Source organism: Eucyclogobius newberryi, unplaced genomic scaffold (genome assembly GCF_026437365.1).
Source record: "Eucyclogobius newberryi isolate DKJ021-1_F unplaced genomic scaffold, fEucNew1.0.hap1 SCAF_6, whole genome shotgun sequence".
In the NCBI taxonomy this organism is placed as follows: domain Eukaryota; kingdom Metazoa; phylum Chordata; class Actinopteri; order Gobiiformes; family Gobiidae; genus Eucyclogobius; species Eucyclogobius newberryi.
Genome location: NW_027316278.1, coordinates 11,135,340 through 11,153,251, shown reverse-complemented (window position 1 = coordinate 11,153,251; position 17,912 = coordinate 11,135,340). Strand labels below are relative to the sequence as shown.

Here is a 17,912-nt window from a genome sequence, read left to right as displayed (position 1 = left end):
GTCCACACACGATGTAATGTGCGACAAAACCACATGTAATTTGGAACGGCAAGCAATAGGTTTCTGAGATAGCTATTTTATGTTTATATTCTCTTTGCCACTATAATTTTTCCATAGCTATTGCGTTGTTGCCCCTTTTATTTATCAAAAATCTTACCTGATTCTCCAGAGGTCATCGAACAGGCCCTGCTCAAGCTCGGGCAGCAGCAGAGCGATGGCGGTCTCAGCGTACATACTGATGATCCTCTGTCCCGCTCTGAGCGCCGTGTCTCTTACGTATTCGTTCTCATCTGCCAGGGCCTAGTGGACGAATCGTGAACTACAGGTTAGTATCACTGAACTAGTCTGGGGCCAAAATGTACACCACCCAAGCAGCAATTTATGACCTAATGCTACAAACTTATTAATATAATAATGCAGGATTGTATAAATATGAAATCATGTTTAAAGTTTAGTTTAAGTCCTTATTTTAGTGACCTAGTATATTTGTAATCAGTTGTTTCAATATTCAGTTATTTTCAAATAGATTTTAATAAAACAACAGCCAAAGACTTTAGTACATTCATAATATCTTATCCAACGGTAAGATTGCTCATGAATAAAATCCTGTCTGGTTGTTTTGTGGCCTGTATTTCAACATTAGAAAAAATATGTAACCTAGACAAGCCAGATGAATAAGGTTTCCTTTAGGTCTACTGGGAGGGGGGAGTGCCCACCTTGAGGATACATGGGATGATGGGCCCCACATAAGGAGTGAACCGGTCTCCAAAGGTGAGCGGGAGGTAGATGAACATCATGATGTATCCGTCTCTGACATGGGATGCGATGTCCACTTTACTGGCTGTTTGTACCACATCTGGCATCAGCTTATCCAACTTCTCCACCCCCAGGCCAGCCATCACCTCTGCCAGACCTGCACACAAGAATAACAGTCATTTGTGCTCCACCACTTAACTTCTATTAGGATCAATAGTATCCGTCTAATCTAAAAAAAAAAAAAAAAGAAACGTCTGGTTTATTAATCTAGAGGTTGCATGTCTTGTATAGATATAGACTTTAAATTGACCTTGAGCGGCTCCAGAACGGTCCACGGAGCTCTGTTCTGAAGCTAAAGTCTCCATGAGCCACGGCAGCAGGTCGTCGAAGCAGGACTCTCCCATCCCCTTCACCATGGCTCCCAGGGCCTTGGCCGACACTGTACGCACCTATTACAAGAAGACACTTTGATTTAACCTCAATTTATTTAGGAAAAGATGTAGTGAAACCATATAAACTAAAACGTGATGCCGAAGATGAGCTGCAGTTAAGTAAACATACGTCTGGCACCGGGTCCAATAGAGAGGTTTTGAGTCCAGGGATGACACTTGGAAGATATGGCGACAAATCCTACAAAAAGATGTAAAAATATTATTAAGTAAAAGTCTAGTCTCCTTGATTAATAATAGTCTAGTCTCCTGCATTACCTTTTGGTCCGTCAGGGAGTACATGTTTCCGATGATCTGGGCGGCCATCTTGCGAGTGTCGGTGGATCTGTCCTGGAAGGCCCTCTGGACAATGGGCATGATCAGCGCGAGGGACGGTGCGTCGATGAAGTGGACAAACTTGGTGTCCAGCAGCGTCTGGAGACAAGTCTGTGTCTTTTTGGACGGGTCGGTGAGTGCGTCCAGGAGGATCGGGGTGATAGCTGAGGGAAAGAATGGGATTATTATTAACAACACAAACTGAATCAATGTTTTACAAAAGAAAACATATATTACTAATGTATTCTGGTTAGATAGTGTGGTTATTGCATACATAAATGATAATTTACAGCTGTTTTTTCGCCAAGTTTTCCATTTTAGAAGAACTTGATGACTGATTATTATAGGTCCTTCAGCATTACAGTTACTGGGGACCGTTTTCTGCATCTCCTCCATCTCATGGTCAAAAGAACAAAGCTGGAGAAGTGCTAGTTCATGTCATAAGTGATACTGTAGCACCAAGAGAGCACACATTTCACACCGAATCAGACAAATGTGAAATGGTTGTAAATTGAATCATAAAAGTGCAGAAATATCACCGTAAACCTATATTTGAAAGCTTACAACATGCTATTTTTCTTTTTCAGCCCTTTATGTAGCATTGTTTTACTATAAACGATCTACTCTATATTAAAATTTAGCATCTCTTCAAACAACATGTATCCAATATATACCTAAAAAAAATAAAAACATATACCCAATATTATCTCAATTTCAATACACGCAATATAATGCCCCATCTCTGATTGTGAGAAAAAAAAACTGGGGAAAAGTTCCCAGTGTTTTACCCAGGATTTCCGGATTGCGGATGACCGAGCCGATCTGCCGCAGAGCCTGCTGTCCGGCCTTTTGGACCTTCACGTGAGAGTCGGTCAAGACCTCCGTCAGCTTTGGCACGATACTCGGCAGGCACGAGGACAACTGCTTAGGAGCACAGAACGCCATGGCACCCAGTAACTCCACAGAACCTGAGGAGAAGAAGTTTACGGTGGTCATGCTACCGGAACGTCACTTTTGATTCGGAGCGTTCTGAACGTTTCCACACCTGCTTTGGTTCTCCACGATTCCTCCTCCAGAGCCACCAGCAGAGACGGCAGCACCAGCTTCACTCCATGAGCACTCAGGTTCCTCATCACAGCTTTGGCACAGTCATCTGCAGCCTACAGAAAAAATATTCACAAAAAATATTCTAAATTACAAATAAAAATAAATGACAATAAATTAATTAATCTAGTCTCCTTGAAATGATAAATTAAATGATGATAGTTTAGGCGAGAGTTTTTTAATAAGTTGTTTTGCGAGCCCGCCGACGTCAAAAACGGACATTCTAAAAAATATATATATATTTTTCCTGTTTTTCCCGCATTTTTTGCACTGACCTGAGCAGGGAAAAAGGGAGAGAGAGAGCCTCGGTGACCTGGCTGCACCCCCTCCTCCCTGTACCTCCGTCACCTAGCAACAGAGACCCACCGCTAATGCTAACGCTAACTCTAATGCTAATGCTAAACCCGCGGCACGGGAGGAAATGTCCCATCAAAATGAAAGGAAGTGAAGGCATTCATTGCGCCCCTGCTGGCCAATAGTTAAAAATACACAATATCTGCAAGGCACAGTTTTCATGGCGTCTCGAGTACGATGAGTTGATCTGAGCTGCGCCTCCAGGACGCGAGCGTGAGAAAAATTACTGCGCCGTTGGATCAAATCACTGGCCAAATTTAAGCTAGCTCAATAAGACATTTTCATTCATTGCACACTTTGTGTTCCTGTCAAGACTCAATAAAGTTTATCAAACCGACTTTTCTGGTCACGGGATGATTCATTTTCTGAGAAGCGGTCAATCTGGGACTACTTTCTGTCTGATCACTGCGAGTTCCACGGTTCCACCTTCCATTAAACAGTTAGTTTATGACGTTAAAGGTATTTTTGTACACCACAGTAATAATTATAGTTATCAATGCAAGACATTGAAAATAACTCTTATGTAGATAATGTAGAAAGGTGGTTGTACGGCCTATATTCTAAGAATCCATGAAATGTGATTTGATAATGGGAAAATATTTTTTTTATTTTTATTCCGTCCTCCCCTTTTAAAAATGCCAAGGAAAATCCGTGAAACAACAAATTAAAAAAACTCGCTATACCTCCATTTTCTTTTTCAGTTCAATTATTAGACAATATTTGCACATTAACAACATATATTATATAGACAACACACAAATAACGCTATATTTGTTAATAAGAATATAAATTATAATAGTCTGTATACTAATACTGTAGTACATGCACACAAAAAGAGAAACAATAAATAGAACAAAATCAATAAAATCCAAACAGTCAACCATTTTTTTTTCTCTGTTAATTTTTTCCTTATATGATTGATGTATATTCAAATGAAGGGGTCGTCTCTGAGGAGGTTGATGCAGATTAAATTGCAATGGATTTAGAAGTGTAATAAATGATGACCAGGCACACATATACTTTCCAAGGAGATCTAGTCTATAATTCCATTACTTTACCTCTCTGACGTACTGGTTTCCATCTCCAAAGCAAAGCAGCAGGTGAGGCAGCACATGGACAACGTATGGTTCAAATAACTTCCCCAACATGTTACACAGCATCTCAAAGGCAAACAGAGAACCTGAAATTAACCAATACATGTTATTTATGCTCAGACTGTCATTTGTTACATCATTTATCATCTTATATAATGTCCACGTACCCTCTCTGCGTCTGAAGTTCTTCTTGTCCTGGATGGCGTCGGTCAGTGTGGCCATGATGTCCTGTTGTTTTAGGGCCAGGATCCCTAGGCCTTTGACCAGTCCAGCCAGACCGTAGGCCGCGCCCTTCCTCTCTGCGTATTTATCGCTCTCGAGCAGCAGCTGCAGCAGGTTCCTTACGATCCCAGCCGCGTCCTCTTTGATGGCAGGGACCAGTGGAGGCAAACAGCTGGCAACAGACTCTTGAACCTGAACAAAGGAAAAACACAAATACAAAATATTTCAACCAATCACAGTCATCATCACTACTGTAAGTCTGTTAGTTCAGTTTGTTGCCCTGCTTTTCATCAAATTACTTGGTTAAATTTACTATTCTTGAGCTAGTTGTGATAAAATGTTGTTACATGTTATAAGATGGAGTACAATGAAACAATCCAACAGTGGAATCTGATTACTTTTGATCTGTCTGAATAACTGAATAATAGAAGCAACATTTAGTATTTTTAATTCAATCTATAGTCCAAAACATACATGTATTTAAGATATTTCTATTGGTCTGTTTATGTCACATTAACTTACATTTGTCATGCAGAAAAATCTAACACACAACTAGAGGAATACATGTTTGACAAGGGGAGCAAAATAAAATGAAAGATTTCACTGTTTGGTCATGGTCTCAGTAATTGTGAATTATTGTTAAATCTTGTTTTTTTTCCCCTCACAATAATCGCAGCACTAAAATATGATACTGTGACATCCGTAGTCCTAATTCAGTCAATATAAAAGTGCAAATGGATGGATTTGTTACATTTTGAATAAATATCTTAACAGAGTCTGAATGAAATGATTGCAATGAGCGAAGATAAAATGTCCCCTCAAAGTATAGAAAACTAAAATTGGTGAGATTACAGTAAGTAAGCTGGCGAAAGAGTCGTTTACCTGCTGTGAGGGAGTGGAGAGGGCGGTGATGAGTTTGGCCACGATGGGTTTGACTTTGGGGTCGTTCTTGTCCAGATGTTTGGCCAGAGATCCCATCAGAATGACCACGCTCTGACGGACCGAGTCATAACTGGCGTCCTGAGGGGCGTTCTTCAGAAACTCCTCAAACACTGGCAGAAGGGAGCTCACATTGTCCTGGGAAAAAGTCAAACAAATGTTATTCCCACAGAAGAAAACAGAAAAATACTGCTTTTGTTATCATTTTTACTTTTCTGCATTTTAAATAACATAATTTTTGGGGGGGAATTTGAAATATAAATAATCTTGAATATAGACACAGTTTGATCTTCAAAAATCAAACAAATACTGTTAGCTTTTGCTTCTGAAGCCATCACAACAACCTAACAATTTGGCAGACAATTTAGACTCAACACACTTCATTTATCCAGACTTGTAAAAAATTTAAATAAAAGCCATCTTGACCAAAGAGTAATCATAAACCATTCACACAAAATTCACTATTGCAGTTAGGTTATTGAACAATAGTTGAAGTAGCAACCTTTCCGTGGGTATTGAGGGCAGAGAGGGCCGCATCCAACATGCAGCGGCGCACATCAGTGTGGCGGTCGTTCAGAGCATCAGGAACAAAGAAGAGGAAAAGTGGAGTGATCTGAGACTCGTCCAGATACTCTGACATTTTGTTCAGGGCCAGAGCGATGCCACACCTGAGAGAGAAACACAAAGAATCAAATACTGCAAAAGTCACTCCTCTTTATATATTATTTGGTTCATAGATTAAGTCTGTGTCAACCATGTGTCTGTAGGCTTTACATTATACAGAATGAAAAAAGCTGATTTGGTTACAGCTTGTGCCATACCTGGCCTCCCATTGATCAGGTGGAGATTCAGAAATGACCCTTCCAAGGCCATCAAGAACAGGGGGTGGTCTCTAGAAATATAAAGAATACATTTTACGTCAATGCATTTTTTCCCCCCAGCCTAATCCAAACATATGGTAGAGTCATACATATAGTTTTTTCTGGTAGAGCTCGGTGAGTTGGCTGAGCACTGTGGCAGACTGGTCTTTGTACTGAGATATGGCAGAGGACAGAGCTTCAGCCGCAGCCGATCGAACGACCTCCTCGTGATGAGTGACGTCTCCGATCAACAAGGCACAGAGATCAGGCACCAATTCCAGACCAAGAGACTCCCACAATCTGGAAGATGCCAACCAAAGAGTCGATTTAATGATGACTGAAATGTACAACTGAAGAAAATAGTGCTTTTGCTTGCAGTTTTCGCTCAAGGCAAACAAATGCGGGGCAAGTTTGGTTAGCGTGATGCTGCTTACTTTTCAGCCAAGTCTCTTCCTTCCTCCTCCACATCAAACCTGGAAACCCAGAGTCTGCGCAGTAAACTCATGCCACTTGGATCAGTGCTGTCTGTGGGCAGGGCAAACTCCATATCCAACAGGCCCTGAGTCAAACATGTTCAATTTATAAATATTCATGTACAGTTTTGATAAATGTCACAAGAAAAAAATAAGGGTTACAGGGGTATCAGGGATTTTATTCATTGTAGAAAAGAAGAAAATGTGCTATATGTATATTTTTCAGTTATATTGTTTAATTATCTACATAGTACGCAACATTATACAACGGACTCATTCAATAACACCATAAAACGAATGCATTTCTATGATTAAATGGTTTGTGGTTTACTGACCCTGAGAGCAGCGTCCCGCACAGAAAAGCAGGGAGAGAGCAGAGCGCTGAGCAGGACGTCGATCTCGGGCTGCTCTGCCACAGTGCATCCATCATCACCTCCTGCGCTGGAACACAGGGCAGTCAAGCACTGGGACGCGAACACCTGAAAGCACAAACAACAAGACTCAGTTTGCATATAAAAAAATAGAGAAGAGTTTTTTATACTTTTAAGTAAGCTTATTAGAAGTCATGCACTTACCTGGAGTCTCGGCGTTGCTGTAGAAATAATCCTGGTCAACAGCACCAGCATGTTAACACGAGGAAGCAGCTCCGGACCATTCTATGAAAAATAATAATCTAAATCAAAAATGCATCTTAACAAAAAGTAATAATTAAATAAAAGTATGAACATCTAAAAATGACACATGAATAGATTGTGCACACGTGAATATCGTTTCCTTTCCAAAAAATGTTAAATACTGGTGAGTCTGGAATTTCAGGGAGTTATAAAAGCCAGTAAATTATAATGGAAAGCCCACACCAGACATATAAAAACTACAATTTTAAAAAGCCTCTCAGTAATAAAATATAAACATTACCTTGATCAAAATGCACTCTGTTGCATACCTTTCCTTGGTACTTCCCTACTTCACATATTGCGTTTAAGTTCAAATTGCGAACAGAACTGAAATCTAGTCTTGTTCTTGCCCCTAATGTCTAGTGTCTGTCTGTACCTCGTCGATGAGCATGTGGTCCGCCTCAGTGTCGGCGCGGAGCTGGCAGTGTTGGTTGACGATCTGAAGGGCTTGGATCATTATGGCCTCAGCCTCTTCAGTGCTTCCTGAAGACTCTCTGAGCATGGCGTTCAGGAGCGGGAAGCAGTAGGAAAACGCAGGTGCAGACAGCGGGCCCACGTCTACACAAAACAAAAATGAAATGTAAAAATGAACTACCAGTACTTACTAAACTAGAAAGCAAGATGTCTGAAACCGTAGAGATTTTTTGTTGACACCTGTTTGAAGATAGGTTTAAGACTATGGTACATTTTACTGTCCCTGTGGGGAAATTTGTCTCTGCTCTTCACTTATTCAACACTGTTGGGTCAAACCTATTGCGAGCAGTGGGCGCAAAGGTGACCGCAAGGTAGGGTCCTTACCCACAGTCTTGCCCTCCCGCTGCTGGACAGTGTGTTGGTGGAGCAGGAGCATAGTGCGATGAGTGGCCGTGTCCAAATCCTCTTGAGTCCAGGCTTCATCCAAATCACATTCAGGCTTCAGCAGTCGCAGCGTCACATGACCAACAAGCACAGCTAAAGTGAGAGAAAAACATACCTCACTTAATGCAATAAAAAAACACATTTTGATAATGATATTTGAGTTTTCTCTTGGAGAAAGACCTGGACGAGATTGGCTTTTAAATCCTGGACTAGATCTCAAAATGTTTGACCTCTACTGTCAAACATCCCTCTTCGTGCCAGCCTGAGAAATCCCTGCGGCGGGTCCCTAGTTGTGTTTTATGTTTTTTAATTTTTTTAAAATAAGCTGCAACAGGCTGCTGCATTACGTGCCCTGCCTCAGATACCAGCAGAGATTTTCCTTATGAAGGCTCTGGCTCTGTGCTTTCTGCAGAGATGGCCTCCATTTCTAATAAAACCTCACATGAATTACTAGGATATTATAATGCACAGAAACTGTTCTAACTTCAGAGACAAATGTACAACACCAAACACTATAGAGCAAGTACATGGACCCTGCCGTGATTGCGCCTTCTTTCACCACCACCTCAACAACCCCAAAGCATTTGGGTTGAATCCCATGGGACACTACTCTGAACGTTGCAGGGCTCTACACTGAACGTATCAAAGAACATACCCAGGTTGTGCAGGTGTTTAGGCATGAGGCAGACTCCGATGTCGAGAAACACTTGTTTGATTCGAGGAGCAGCAAGAGGGGAGTTGAGGAGGGGTATAAGGACCTGCAGGACACTCGGCAGCTCCATTGTGAGCTGAGCAGGGCTCTCTTTTAGAACTGCTCCGAGAAGTCCCACCACACTCTGCAACTCTACATCCATCTAAAGTCAGAGAAAATAATATTCAGTTTACAAACTCAAAAGCTTTGATCAGAGGTGATCAGACCTCTTGGAGTCTTTTGCGGATTGAAGCCTCCTTCTCGAGCTGAGCCTGAACCATCTCCTTCTGTTTGGCTGTGAGCTGAACTTCATCTTTGATACCTTTCTTTTTCTTGATTTCCTGTAATAAAAGCAGAATAAATAACATTAATTACAAATACCATTGCTTTTTATGATGTGTTTCTACATAACACCTAGAACAATGTTTCTAGAGGTTGAAAGAGTAGCCAAACATTGTACTCAAGAGTACGGATACTTCAAATAATATTTCTCAAGTACAACTAGAATGTAGTGGTCCATTAAAGTAAAAAAGTATTTGGGGAACTATAACTCAAGTAAGAATGCCCCCCCCTACCTGTCTGACCTCCTCATCCCCCACCGCCCCACCCGAGCTCTCCGATCCTCCTCCTCTCTCACCCTGACTGCACCAACATCCCGACTCAAAACTTTTGGCGACAGAGCATTCTCCCGAACAGCACCCCGACTCTGGAACTCCCTCCCCCAACCTGTCCGCCACGCTCCCTCACTCACAACATTCAAATCCCGCCTAAAAACATACCTCTTCACCCAAGCCTATGACCTCCCCTACCCCTAGCCTCCTCTACCCCATTGCCTACACTTCTACCCCCTGTTACATCCCCATCTTTTTCTCTCTACTTCTTCTGTCTTGTTCATTTTATCTGTATATTAATGTGTTCTGTACGTGTTGTCCCCCCTGTCTGTAAATACCCCCCCCTTTTTTATTATGTTCAGCGTCTTTGGGTCACTGAAAAGCGCTATATAAATAAAAGTTATTATTATTATTATAATAACTGTCTGGACACAACATTTGACTTATAATTTGAAGTAGATGTAATTTTAAGAAGAGAGGATAAAATAATGTACTGTAAAAATGAAAAGGGACCAGAAGATTTTGAAAAACTAAAGTGTATCTGGAGGAAACACAAATGTTCAAATAATGTAATATTGTCAACATGAAGCTTCTCTTATTTGAGTTATTCGCAAGAACCAAAACTTTTACTCCTGACCCAATGGATTACTCAAGTAAAAGTATGGTGTTGGAAAGTACAATTTTACTTAAGAGTTACATAAGTAAACATAGTATACTAGAATAAATGTAACGGAGTACTACCCACATCTGAATGTTTCAAAAATGAATCCTAATCTCTGCCCTTGATAATCAACAAATGTCAAATATTTTACCTCTTCGATTTCCATTTCAATAATTTGCTCTTTGAAGGAATAGGCCTTGTTTTCCCTCTTTATATTCTTAGTCTTTACTTCCTGTTGGGCACTGCAGAAATGATGAGAAACAGAGTTAGTATTTCCTAATATTAAAGGATGGAGTGAAAAGATTCAGTTACCTCTGTATGATGCTCTTGTCGTACAGCTCGCCCGCAGGGGTGAGCATGATACTGAACTCGTCCCGTGTGACCTGGAGCAGAGCAGGTCGCGAAAGCCCCTCGATCACATGACCTATCACCCGCGGCAACAGCTTGTTAGGAGACAGGCTGGAGAGGGCACCAACCGCATTTTTAACGGCCTAAAAATAGATAAATTATCGTACACATTTAATACAGAGTCAGTTAAACCAATTCAGACAGTAAAAATATGAAACCGATTGCGCGCTGTACCTGGTTGTCAGCGTTGATGTCCATGAGATGTGGAAGAAGAGCATCCAGATTTCTCTCAATAAAGTCTTCAGCTTTGATATTCATGGAGGACAGGAGCACAGGCCACAGACCGTGTCGGGCTTCAACTGCAAACAAAGTTTTTCACGGTTTGAATTAAGTTATTGAAATAACTCTGTATATTCTTACACTGGAATTTCCCCATTGTGGTACAAATAATGCGTCTCTCAACTTACCTATTGACGGGTGGTGGCTGATTATGACCGTCTCCATAGCCAGATTTTGGGCTTCGTTTGGGTCGCCCCATTGCCCCGCGGAGCAGCAGATGGTGCAGAGTGCGTCCAGTAAAACACGAGGAGGAACATAACTGCGGCCCAGTTCGGTCAACTCTCCAGAGTCTGATACCACGAGGTCCGGGGATAAAACCTGACGCATTAAATCAATGTAAATATTGTTAGAACATTAGTAAGAGGAGGACATGTTTCCCTTTTCTTGATCCAAAGGTGAGTACCTTGTGTTTGTTGATGACCGATCGCAGCTCTCCCAGCAGCCCATGGGCCAAACTGGAGCCCCCCAAGGATGACAACAGTTTCTTCACAGTCTGTTGAGCACGCTTCCTCACCTGCCAAGGCCGGGACAGGAGCACAGCTACTGCGGCAGAGTGGTACATCCTGCGAGAAAGAAAAGATACACTGGATAAACTTCATGTAAAAAATATAGTATATGATTAAAAAGGAAAGAGACGGACTTGGATTTGCTGTTGTTTAGGCGGTGGGCGTGGTCCAAGAAGAGCCTTTCACAGAGCTGCAGCACTGTGCACAGAGCTGAAAATACAAACAAGGGTAACAAGATTAATAGAACCAATTTAATTAAAATGCTTCATTTCTAATTCATTGGAACAAGCCTACTCACTTTCATCATTTGCCTGAGAAAGGAATTTCTCTGTCGTGAACAAAGGATTTTTCTCATCTAAAATCAGCTTCCAGAAGTTTGCAAACTTTGTCTCTGGAGACAAAATAAAAGATATGTTTCCATAAAAGTAATACATTTTACAAAATATTCCAGCTAATGGTTCATAAAAATATAATCAATCTGACTTGTACTGCGGTTTAATGTGTTGTGTGACTGATACCTGGCTGTGAGTCCAACAGGCTCAGTCGACATAACAGGACCGAGGCTGCGGTTCCTTCTGCCAGCAAAGCAGTCTGAGAGCTTTGAGCAGAAGACTTCTCCACAGTTTGTAAAAGCAACGGCACAAGGTCTGCAGCCTGGGCCAGCGTGTCACCTGCAGATAAGGAAAACCATTTACAACTATTGAATAAAAACAATTAATAACGTGTTAGACATCAAGTTAAGGGTATATACTGCATGCACAAAATACTGGTGGAAAAAGACTTGAACTCTCTATATCCAATTTAAAATATATGAAAATGTGAATATTTTCTTTTGTAAAGATGCAGAATTTCACCTGTGCCCTTTCACAACCCACTGAAAGCACATTCTGCTGCTCACCTTTGAAAGCGCCAAGCATGGTCTGCAGATAGGCCTGGCGGACAGGCGAGGTGGAGGTCTTTAGGGTGAAGGCTTTCTTTAACCAGTCCAGCAGAGATGTTGGCACCTGCACCGTGAGCTTGCTGCTCCACTGCGACAGCACCGAGACCGCATGGACCAGGGTCGCCTCGTGGACTGAAGACAAGAGTGACAAGCATTAAAACCCCAGAAAGCTTAAAGAGGGAGTTTTGTCTTAATACACGTCTTGAACTAAATATTACAGATTTAAAATTACATATATTAACATTATTATCATAGTGAGTCAAATCTATAATTCTCTGTTCCACACACAAAACACTATCTTGGGTACATACTAAATTACAACTACATATAATCACCTTCTTGTTGTAAATATGGGATGAACAAGGCCGTGACTTCAGAGCTGAGTGTCTGGTTGGAGGTTCCAGACACGGCGTGATGACTGCAGCTGCCAATACCTACCAAAATAAAACAAAAATACTAAAAGGTCTTTTTAAAAGGTTAATTGTGGTTAAGCATGTGCTAAGCACTTACCTGACAACACGGTCATTTTTTGGGCCACAACAGTGAGCTTCCCTTCAGAGCCTGTAAATATAACACAGTAATAACACCTGCACCATTTCAAAAGATTCACTGATTGATTAATGTTGTGTTACTTTTACCTCCAAGGATTTTGAAAAGGTGTGTAACAATGTCCTGAACCGCGCTGGCGTCACTGCACTGTCGAGCCAGATTCTGCATGGCTTCAATCGCTTCCTCCATCAGACGGGGATTGTTCGCCTTCAACTGACCTAAGACAAACATTAAACACAGAAAACATGTTTAATGACCCACATAGTGACTATATTTAATGAGAGAAACTAGCTCTATAGTTGAGCTTACTTGCAATGGCCTTTCCAATATCCATGGCATACTGGCTGAGGTCAAGGGTTACACTGGACAACAGGCAGCAGACGGCTGGAAAAAGAACGTCAATGGCCTTTTAGTAAGAATTATGTATTTTTGAATGGTACTCTTAAGTCTTAACGATGTATTGAAGTCTTAACTGCATTATTTTATACTTCAATATCAAAACCCACTGCTTGATGCTGTGAAATGACACACACAAAGAGCCAAGAGCAGGATCTTGCAACAAGACCCTAAGTTGTGTTTACGCTCACAGTGACAAGTTATTTTAGATTAATATTGCAATAAAAACAAGTTTTCTGTCAATCTCAAGAACCAATTAATTGTTCATGTCAAATAGATTTTTGTTATGTGTAAAAAAGATGTTTGTTTGTTTGTTGTAAAGATATGCTGGTGTCTTTTGTCTTTTGTTTTGTAATTTTATTTTGTCAATATAAAAATCTGAAAACGAAATATTGAGAGTTATTAACAAATTAAAAATAACAAACCATGTGTGTACCAAAATATTACCAAATAAACATGTCTTTTTTTAACACTTTTGTCCTAATCATTTGAAATAGCAGATAATATCACAATAAATGCCATGCAGAGACATTACAAAACCGAGCGATCTGGATATGGATACATCTGAACATAAAAAGGATTCTAAATATCGAAGGTGCTCACTCTGCATGGCGTTTTCTGGACTGCGGAGCATGGTCTTCTGGACAGTGGGCAGCAGCAGATCTTTGAACTCTGAGTGAGAAACGTGACGCAGCAAAGAGCCGCTCTTCTCCTGGACGTGCTGCTGGGGTTTGGTCTTACTCATCAGCACCGACTTGATGTACAGATCCAACGTCGCACTCTAGATACAAGACATACGCTTTGTCATAGGATGGACTTTTAAGAGGTTCAGATGATACAGTTTAACATTGTGCTGGAGGCAGGTCTGTACTCCATTTTGTCAGAGTGGAGATTTGTTGACCTGTTTTATGGTTCATATCTCATTGTCATTATTGAGTCAATCCACATGAAACAAAAACTGGCACAAAGTTCAGTGTCTTCTCTGTCAGCAGAAGTAAGCAAAAGTGCAATATGGTGCCAGGGCGGCAGTGACTCTGTTGACACAGTGGCCGGTTTGAATCATGGTCTCGACATTGAAAAAAAAAAAATCCTTGGTTGAGTGGTCAGATCCACTGGCCCACAGGTTGGAAGTGCAATTCAATGTATTCAGTGTATTCAATGGTGAATACTGCCATTGTGTGCTTAACCCACCTCGCCCCCAGTGGCTGTGTACACTGGTGTGTGTAAGCGCGTGTGAATAAGTGAGTGGTTCCTTGATGTAAAGCGCTGTATAAATGGTGACTATTTGCCATTACGCAACATTAAAAAAATGATTGATGTCAGTTGAAAGGACTTCAAGCCATAAGATTAATAATTTTGTGGAGCCAATCCTAAACAAATAATGATAATGGTCAACAATTGTTAATTTTATGTTTGGCTATTTCATTCAAAAACAGTCCATCTATTGGAAAAGGATGAACAGGTTTTAGTTTATGGATATGATTGACAATTGAATGAAAAAAAATATATATTAAATTAACAGTTAGAGTAATCATATTGTAAAATTAAATGATAGTGAAAGGGAAAACTGACATTACACCCAGACTTTAGCACTTGCCTTATGTTTCTCGATTGTAGGGATATCTTTCTTGGCACAACAGAAGTCCAGGCAGACTCCCAGTATTACCATCGTGGTGGGGCTCTGATCCAGGCTCAACAAGGTGGAAATATAGTCACCCACCAAACCAGGGTACTGCAGAAAGAAACAAAGCAATTAAAATCCAAATTAAAAACTGGTTGGTTATGTACATACTCTAAATACTATACATTTTACAGTAATATATGCGTCTTTTGTGTGATGATACTGACTTGTTCCCAGAGGTGACAGAGTTTCTTTAAGATGGATTTCTGAGCAGTGGACTTTGCACCACCAACAACTTCAGCCACCAGAAGGCTTTGAACCTCCACCTGGATAATAAAGAAAAGGTTTATGACAATTAATAATCTGCGTTTAATTCTGTAGGGGGTTACGATTTGAGGATCAATTAAAGACTAAAGTAGAAAAGTGACAATAATCATTGCAGCAACATAATCAGTCTGACTTTTCGACTGACCATTTTCTTCCAAATAGGTCCTTCTCTTTTCTCTGGAGCAGAAAATACATTGTGGACTAAGAGGCAGGTCCAGGAGAGGCCAACAAATGCAGAGGAGCCTGAGCTTTTACTGAAAAGAAACGATGATACGAATACAATTTGACAAAAATGGTCTTGTTCAAAGTATTTGTTTAGATGTTTGTGGTCTACTGCACCTGGGATCACTGCTCATGTTGACCACTCCACTGTTGAGCAGCCACTGGAGGAGGTTGGTGACCAGGATGTCCGGCTGGCTCTCAGCCAACAGTGCGATAACGGACAAGAGCTCTCGACGAGACGCAGCATCCCTGGACACGACATTGTTAGAAAGAATAAATACAATCTCACAAAAATAGTTCTGTGTAATTAAAGATTGTACAATATGATGATATGACTAATTGATATGACTAATATGAATAATTGTAATCTCAGTAGCATAACAAAATATACAGGCAAGTCCAAGATTAACTAACAATTAAATACTGTGTAATAATATGTTTTGTGATGCAACTTCAAATATCACTAACCTAAAAAATGATAATAGATGCGATTAGGGGTGGATTATATAGACTAAAATTAATATCTTTATATATTCTTGACAATCAAACAATATCTTAAAGCTTTAGGAATGTGCTCAAACGTGCCTGTACATGTCTCGGTTGATAATGTATCACTTAAAAAGTGAATGAATAAAATTAACCACAAAAGCACAGAAAAATCACTTAATACTGCAGCTACTACTTCGTATCAGTGATTAGAAAAAAACTCATACCGGTATCTGTGTGGTGTGAGGCAGAAGAGTTTGCACAGTCCTTTGATAGCCGGCTCTGGTAATGCTACACAGGGATGAACAACACAGAAGTTAGGATGTTTGAGTCTAGGATAAAAAGAGAAAAATAAATCTCAGCAATAAGCACCTTTTCCTTTTAGACATTGTCTGAGCTCGGCACAGATCGCCTTGCGCTCATTGACACTGGCTGTGGTCACCTTCACAGCAAACTTCTTCAGTGTATCTGTAACCTGCAGAAAGAAATGTGGTTTGTTTATTTTCATTTGATTTCTTATGAACTGTTATATTGCTTGGATTATCCTAGATTTAAACAAACTGTATTGAAAGGAAACTACTTAAGACACCGTGGATTAAACATTACAATACAATTATACTATTGAGAGAAAAGGTTCAAATATAAATATTTGTAAGTAAATTAAAATAACATAAATATAGCTAGGCTATGTGTGCAAGAGATACATTTATTTGATTACAGCAATGATGAGCAAGAAGGTGAATATCAGTGATTATTGTAACACCTGCTTAATTAAAATAGTGCACAGACATTTAGCTTTAGGTAATAATATTGTTAATATTAATGTATATTACCCTTAACCCCAATATTATGACTTAAAGGTAACCTCTCACCCACCACCTGCTAGTGTATATATATATGATGTTGATTTGCCTGGAATGTTTTGTTTCATGCATTTTATCTAATTATGTGCTTTTATTGCTCAGATATACCATGCATTGTTACAGTGAACAGGCTTGCATCTCCACAGATATGACCAGTTACATGGCCTGATGATAGCGCCAGCTCGTCTCTACCAAGAAAGATACGTTTAATGCCATACTGAGGAATATTCTAAGCAGAAAAGTCTAAAGAAGATGGCGGTAAATGCAGCCGCCATTAAAAGCAACAACAACATTCCAGTAATATCATCTCCACGGAGACAAGCTGGTGGTGGACCCCTTTTTATGAAAGTTATGTGAAAGTTACCGTTAATTACCACCCATCGTAGTGACTTGGCTTTATAATAAAAGCATATTTACAGAATTTAGAAATTTCAGATGAACGATTGAATCCAATGAACATTTTGATGCTTCTTCAGTTTTGGCAACGACTCTTCACTATAAATAACTGACACCGAACAGCTGTTGGTCATTTCAATAAAACACAACCAAATGTAATGATGTAGAAAGCTAGACAGTATTGCTCAAATAAAATCATTCTTGACAAGTTAGAGAAAAAGCCCACTCGTGATGGAGTCAGTGGGAGTAACTAACGTTACGTCGCACAAAGCTAGCGCCGAGGAGCTAATGCCTCGCGCTGCAGTGGATATTTCACTGAGATTTCACTCAAATCGACAACAGCCCGGCATGTTTAGACAGAGGTTTAAAGGGTCTCAGCGACCACGCTCCATCTTTGCTTTATGGCTGACAAACTAAGAGAGAGTGGAAAGTGGAGAAAAGCCACACAGACCTGCGTGTCCGCTGCCATCTTGCCGGCTGAAACAGGAAGAAGTTAGTGACGCTACTTCCGGGTCATGAAAAACATGTTTCATTTCGGGGCAGCGATGATGTATTTTATATATTATAAACTGTATATACTACAGGCTATATATAGTGTTACAGTACTGCATATAAATTGAAGGGTTACATAAACTAAGGCTGCATTCTAGGCAACTGAGAAGTCGGTCATTTCCCACATGAATGTTACGAGTTCCGACTCCAGAGCGTTTAAACTGAAATTGCTCGTAAATAAACAATTTTGCTGTTAAGTATCAAAATATTGGCAGGTTTGACTTGTAACTAACGTTTACATTGCTTATGCTGTCGTTATGAACCACTAAAAACTACTATTTGTGGATCTTACTGTTTCTTGTGAAG

The 17,912-nt window shown here is 40.3% G+C and overlaps 1 protein-coding gene across 1 annotated transcript in view; it reads right to left on the bottom strand.

The window, feature by feature from the left end:
* gcn1 (GCN1 activator of EIF2AK4) overlaps window positions 1–17,579 on the bottom strand; it is a 31,126-nt gene extending 13,547 nt beyond the window's left edge. Inside the window, exons 1-41 of the mRNA XM_072433497.1 lie at window positions 17,506–17,579; window positions 16,168–16,270; window positions 16,023–16,086; window positions 15,427–15,558; window positions 15,233–15,341; window positions 14,988–15,086; window positions 14,737–14,871; window positions 13,743–13,920; window positions 13,053–13,127; window positions 12,833–12,961; window positions 12,705–12,755; window positions 12,530–12,628; window positions 12,153–12,326; window positions 11,773–11,925; window positions 11,553–11,645; window positions 11,389–11,464; window positions 11,152–11,311; window positions 10,877–11,066; window positions 10,644–10,768; window positions 10,374–10,552; window positions 10,213–10,303; window positions 9,017–9,130; window positions 8,754–8,952; window positions 8,039–8,191; window positions 7,617–7,798; window positions 7,142–7,222; window positions 6,902–7,045; window positions 6,528–6,652; window positions 6,204–6,393; window positions 6,055–6,125; window positions 5,736–5,901; window positions 5,177–5,371; window positions 4,240–4,486; window positions 4,037–4,158; window positions 2,566–2,680; window positions 2,309–2,488; window positions 1,464–1,684; window positions 1,318–1,386; window positions 1,067–1,205; window positions 717–913; window positions 158–300 (exon numbers count right to left, since the gene is read on the bottom strand). Of these exons, the coding sequence (XP_072289598.1) occupies window positions 158–300; window positions 717–913; window positions 1,067–1,205; window positions 1,318–1,386; window positions 1,464–1,684; window positions 2,309–2,488; window positions 2,566–2,680; window positions 4,037–4,158; window positions 4,240–4,486; window positions 5,177–5,371; window positions 5,736–5,901; window positions 6,055–6,125; window positions 6,204–6,393; window positions 6,528–6,652; window positions 6,902–7,045; window positions 7,142–7,222; window positions 7,617–7,798; window positions 8,039–8,191; window positions 8,754–8,952; window positions 9,017–9,130; window positions 10,213–10,303; window positions 10,374–10,552; window positions 10,644–10,768; window positions 10,877–11,066; window positions 11,152–11,311; window positions 11,389–11,464; window positions 11,553–11,645; window positions 11,773–11,925; window positions 12,153–12,326; window positions 12,530–12,628; window positions 12,705–12,755; window positions 12,833–12,961; window positions 13,053–13,127; window positions 13,743–13,920; window positions 14,737–14,871; window positions 14,988–15,086; window positions 15,233–15,341; window positions 15,427–15,558; window positions 16,023–16,086; window positions 16,168–16,270; window positions 17,506–17,523 (5,486 nt within the window). The 5' untranslated portion in view covers window positions 17,524–17,579. The remainder of the gene's footprint in view (window positions 1–157; window positions 301–716; window positions 914–1,066; window positions 1,206–1,317; window positions 1,387–1,463; window positions 1,685–2,308; window positions 2,489–2,565; window positions 2,681–4,036; window positions 4,159–4,239; window positions 4,487–5,176; window positions 5,372–5,735; window positions 5,902–6,054; window positions 6,126–6,203; window positions 6,394–6,527; window positions 6,653–6,901; window positions 7,046–7,141; window positions 7,223–7,616; window positions 7,799–8,038; window positions 8,192–8,753; window positions 8,953–9,016; window positions 9,131–10,212; window positions 10,304–10,373; window positions 10,553–10,643; window positions 10,769–10,876; window positions 11,067–11,151; window positions 11,312–11,388; window positions 11,465–11,552; window positions 11,646–11,772; window positions 11,926–12,152; window positions 12,327–12,529; window positions 12,629–12,704; window positions 12,756–12,832; window positions 12,962–13,052; window positions 13,128–13,742; window positions 13,921–14,736; window positions 14,872–14,987; window positions 15,087–15,232; window positions 15,342–15,426; window positions 15,559–16,022; window positions 16,087–16,167; window positions 16,271–17,505) is intronic.
* Window positions 17,580–17,912: the final 333 nt, after the last annotated feature.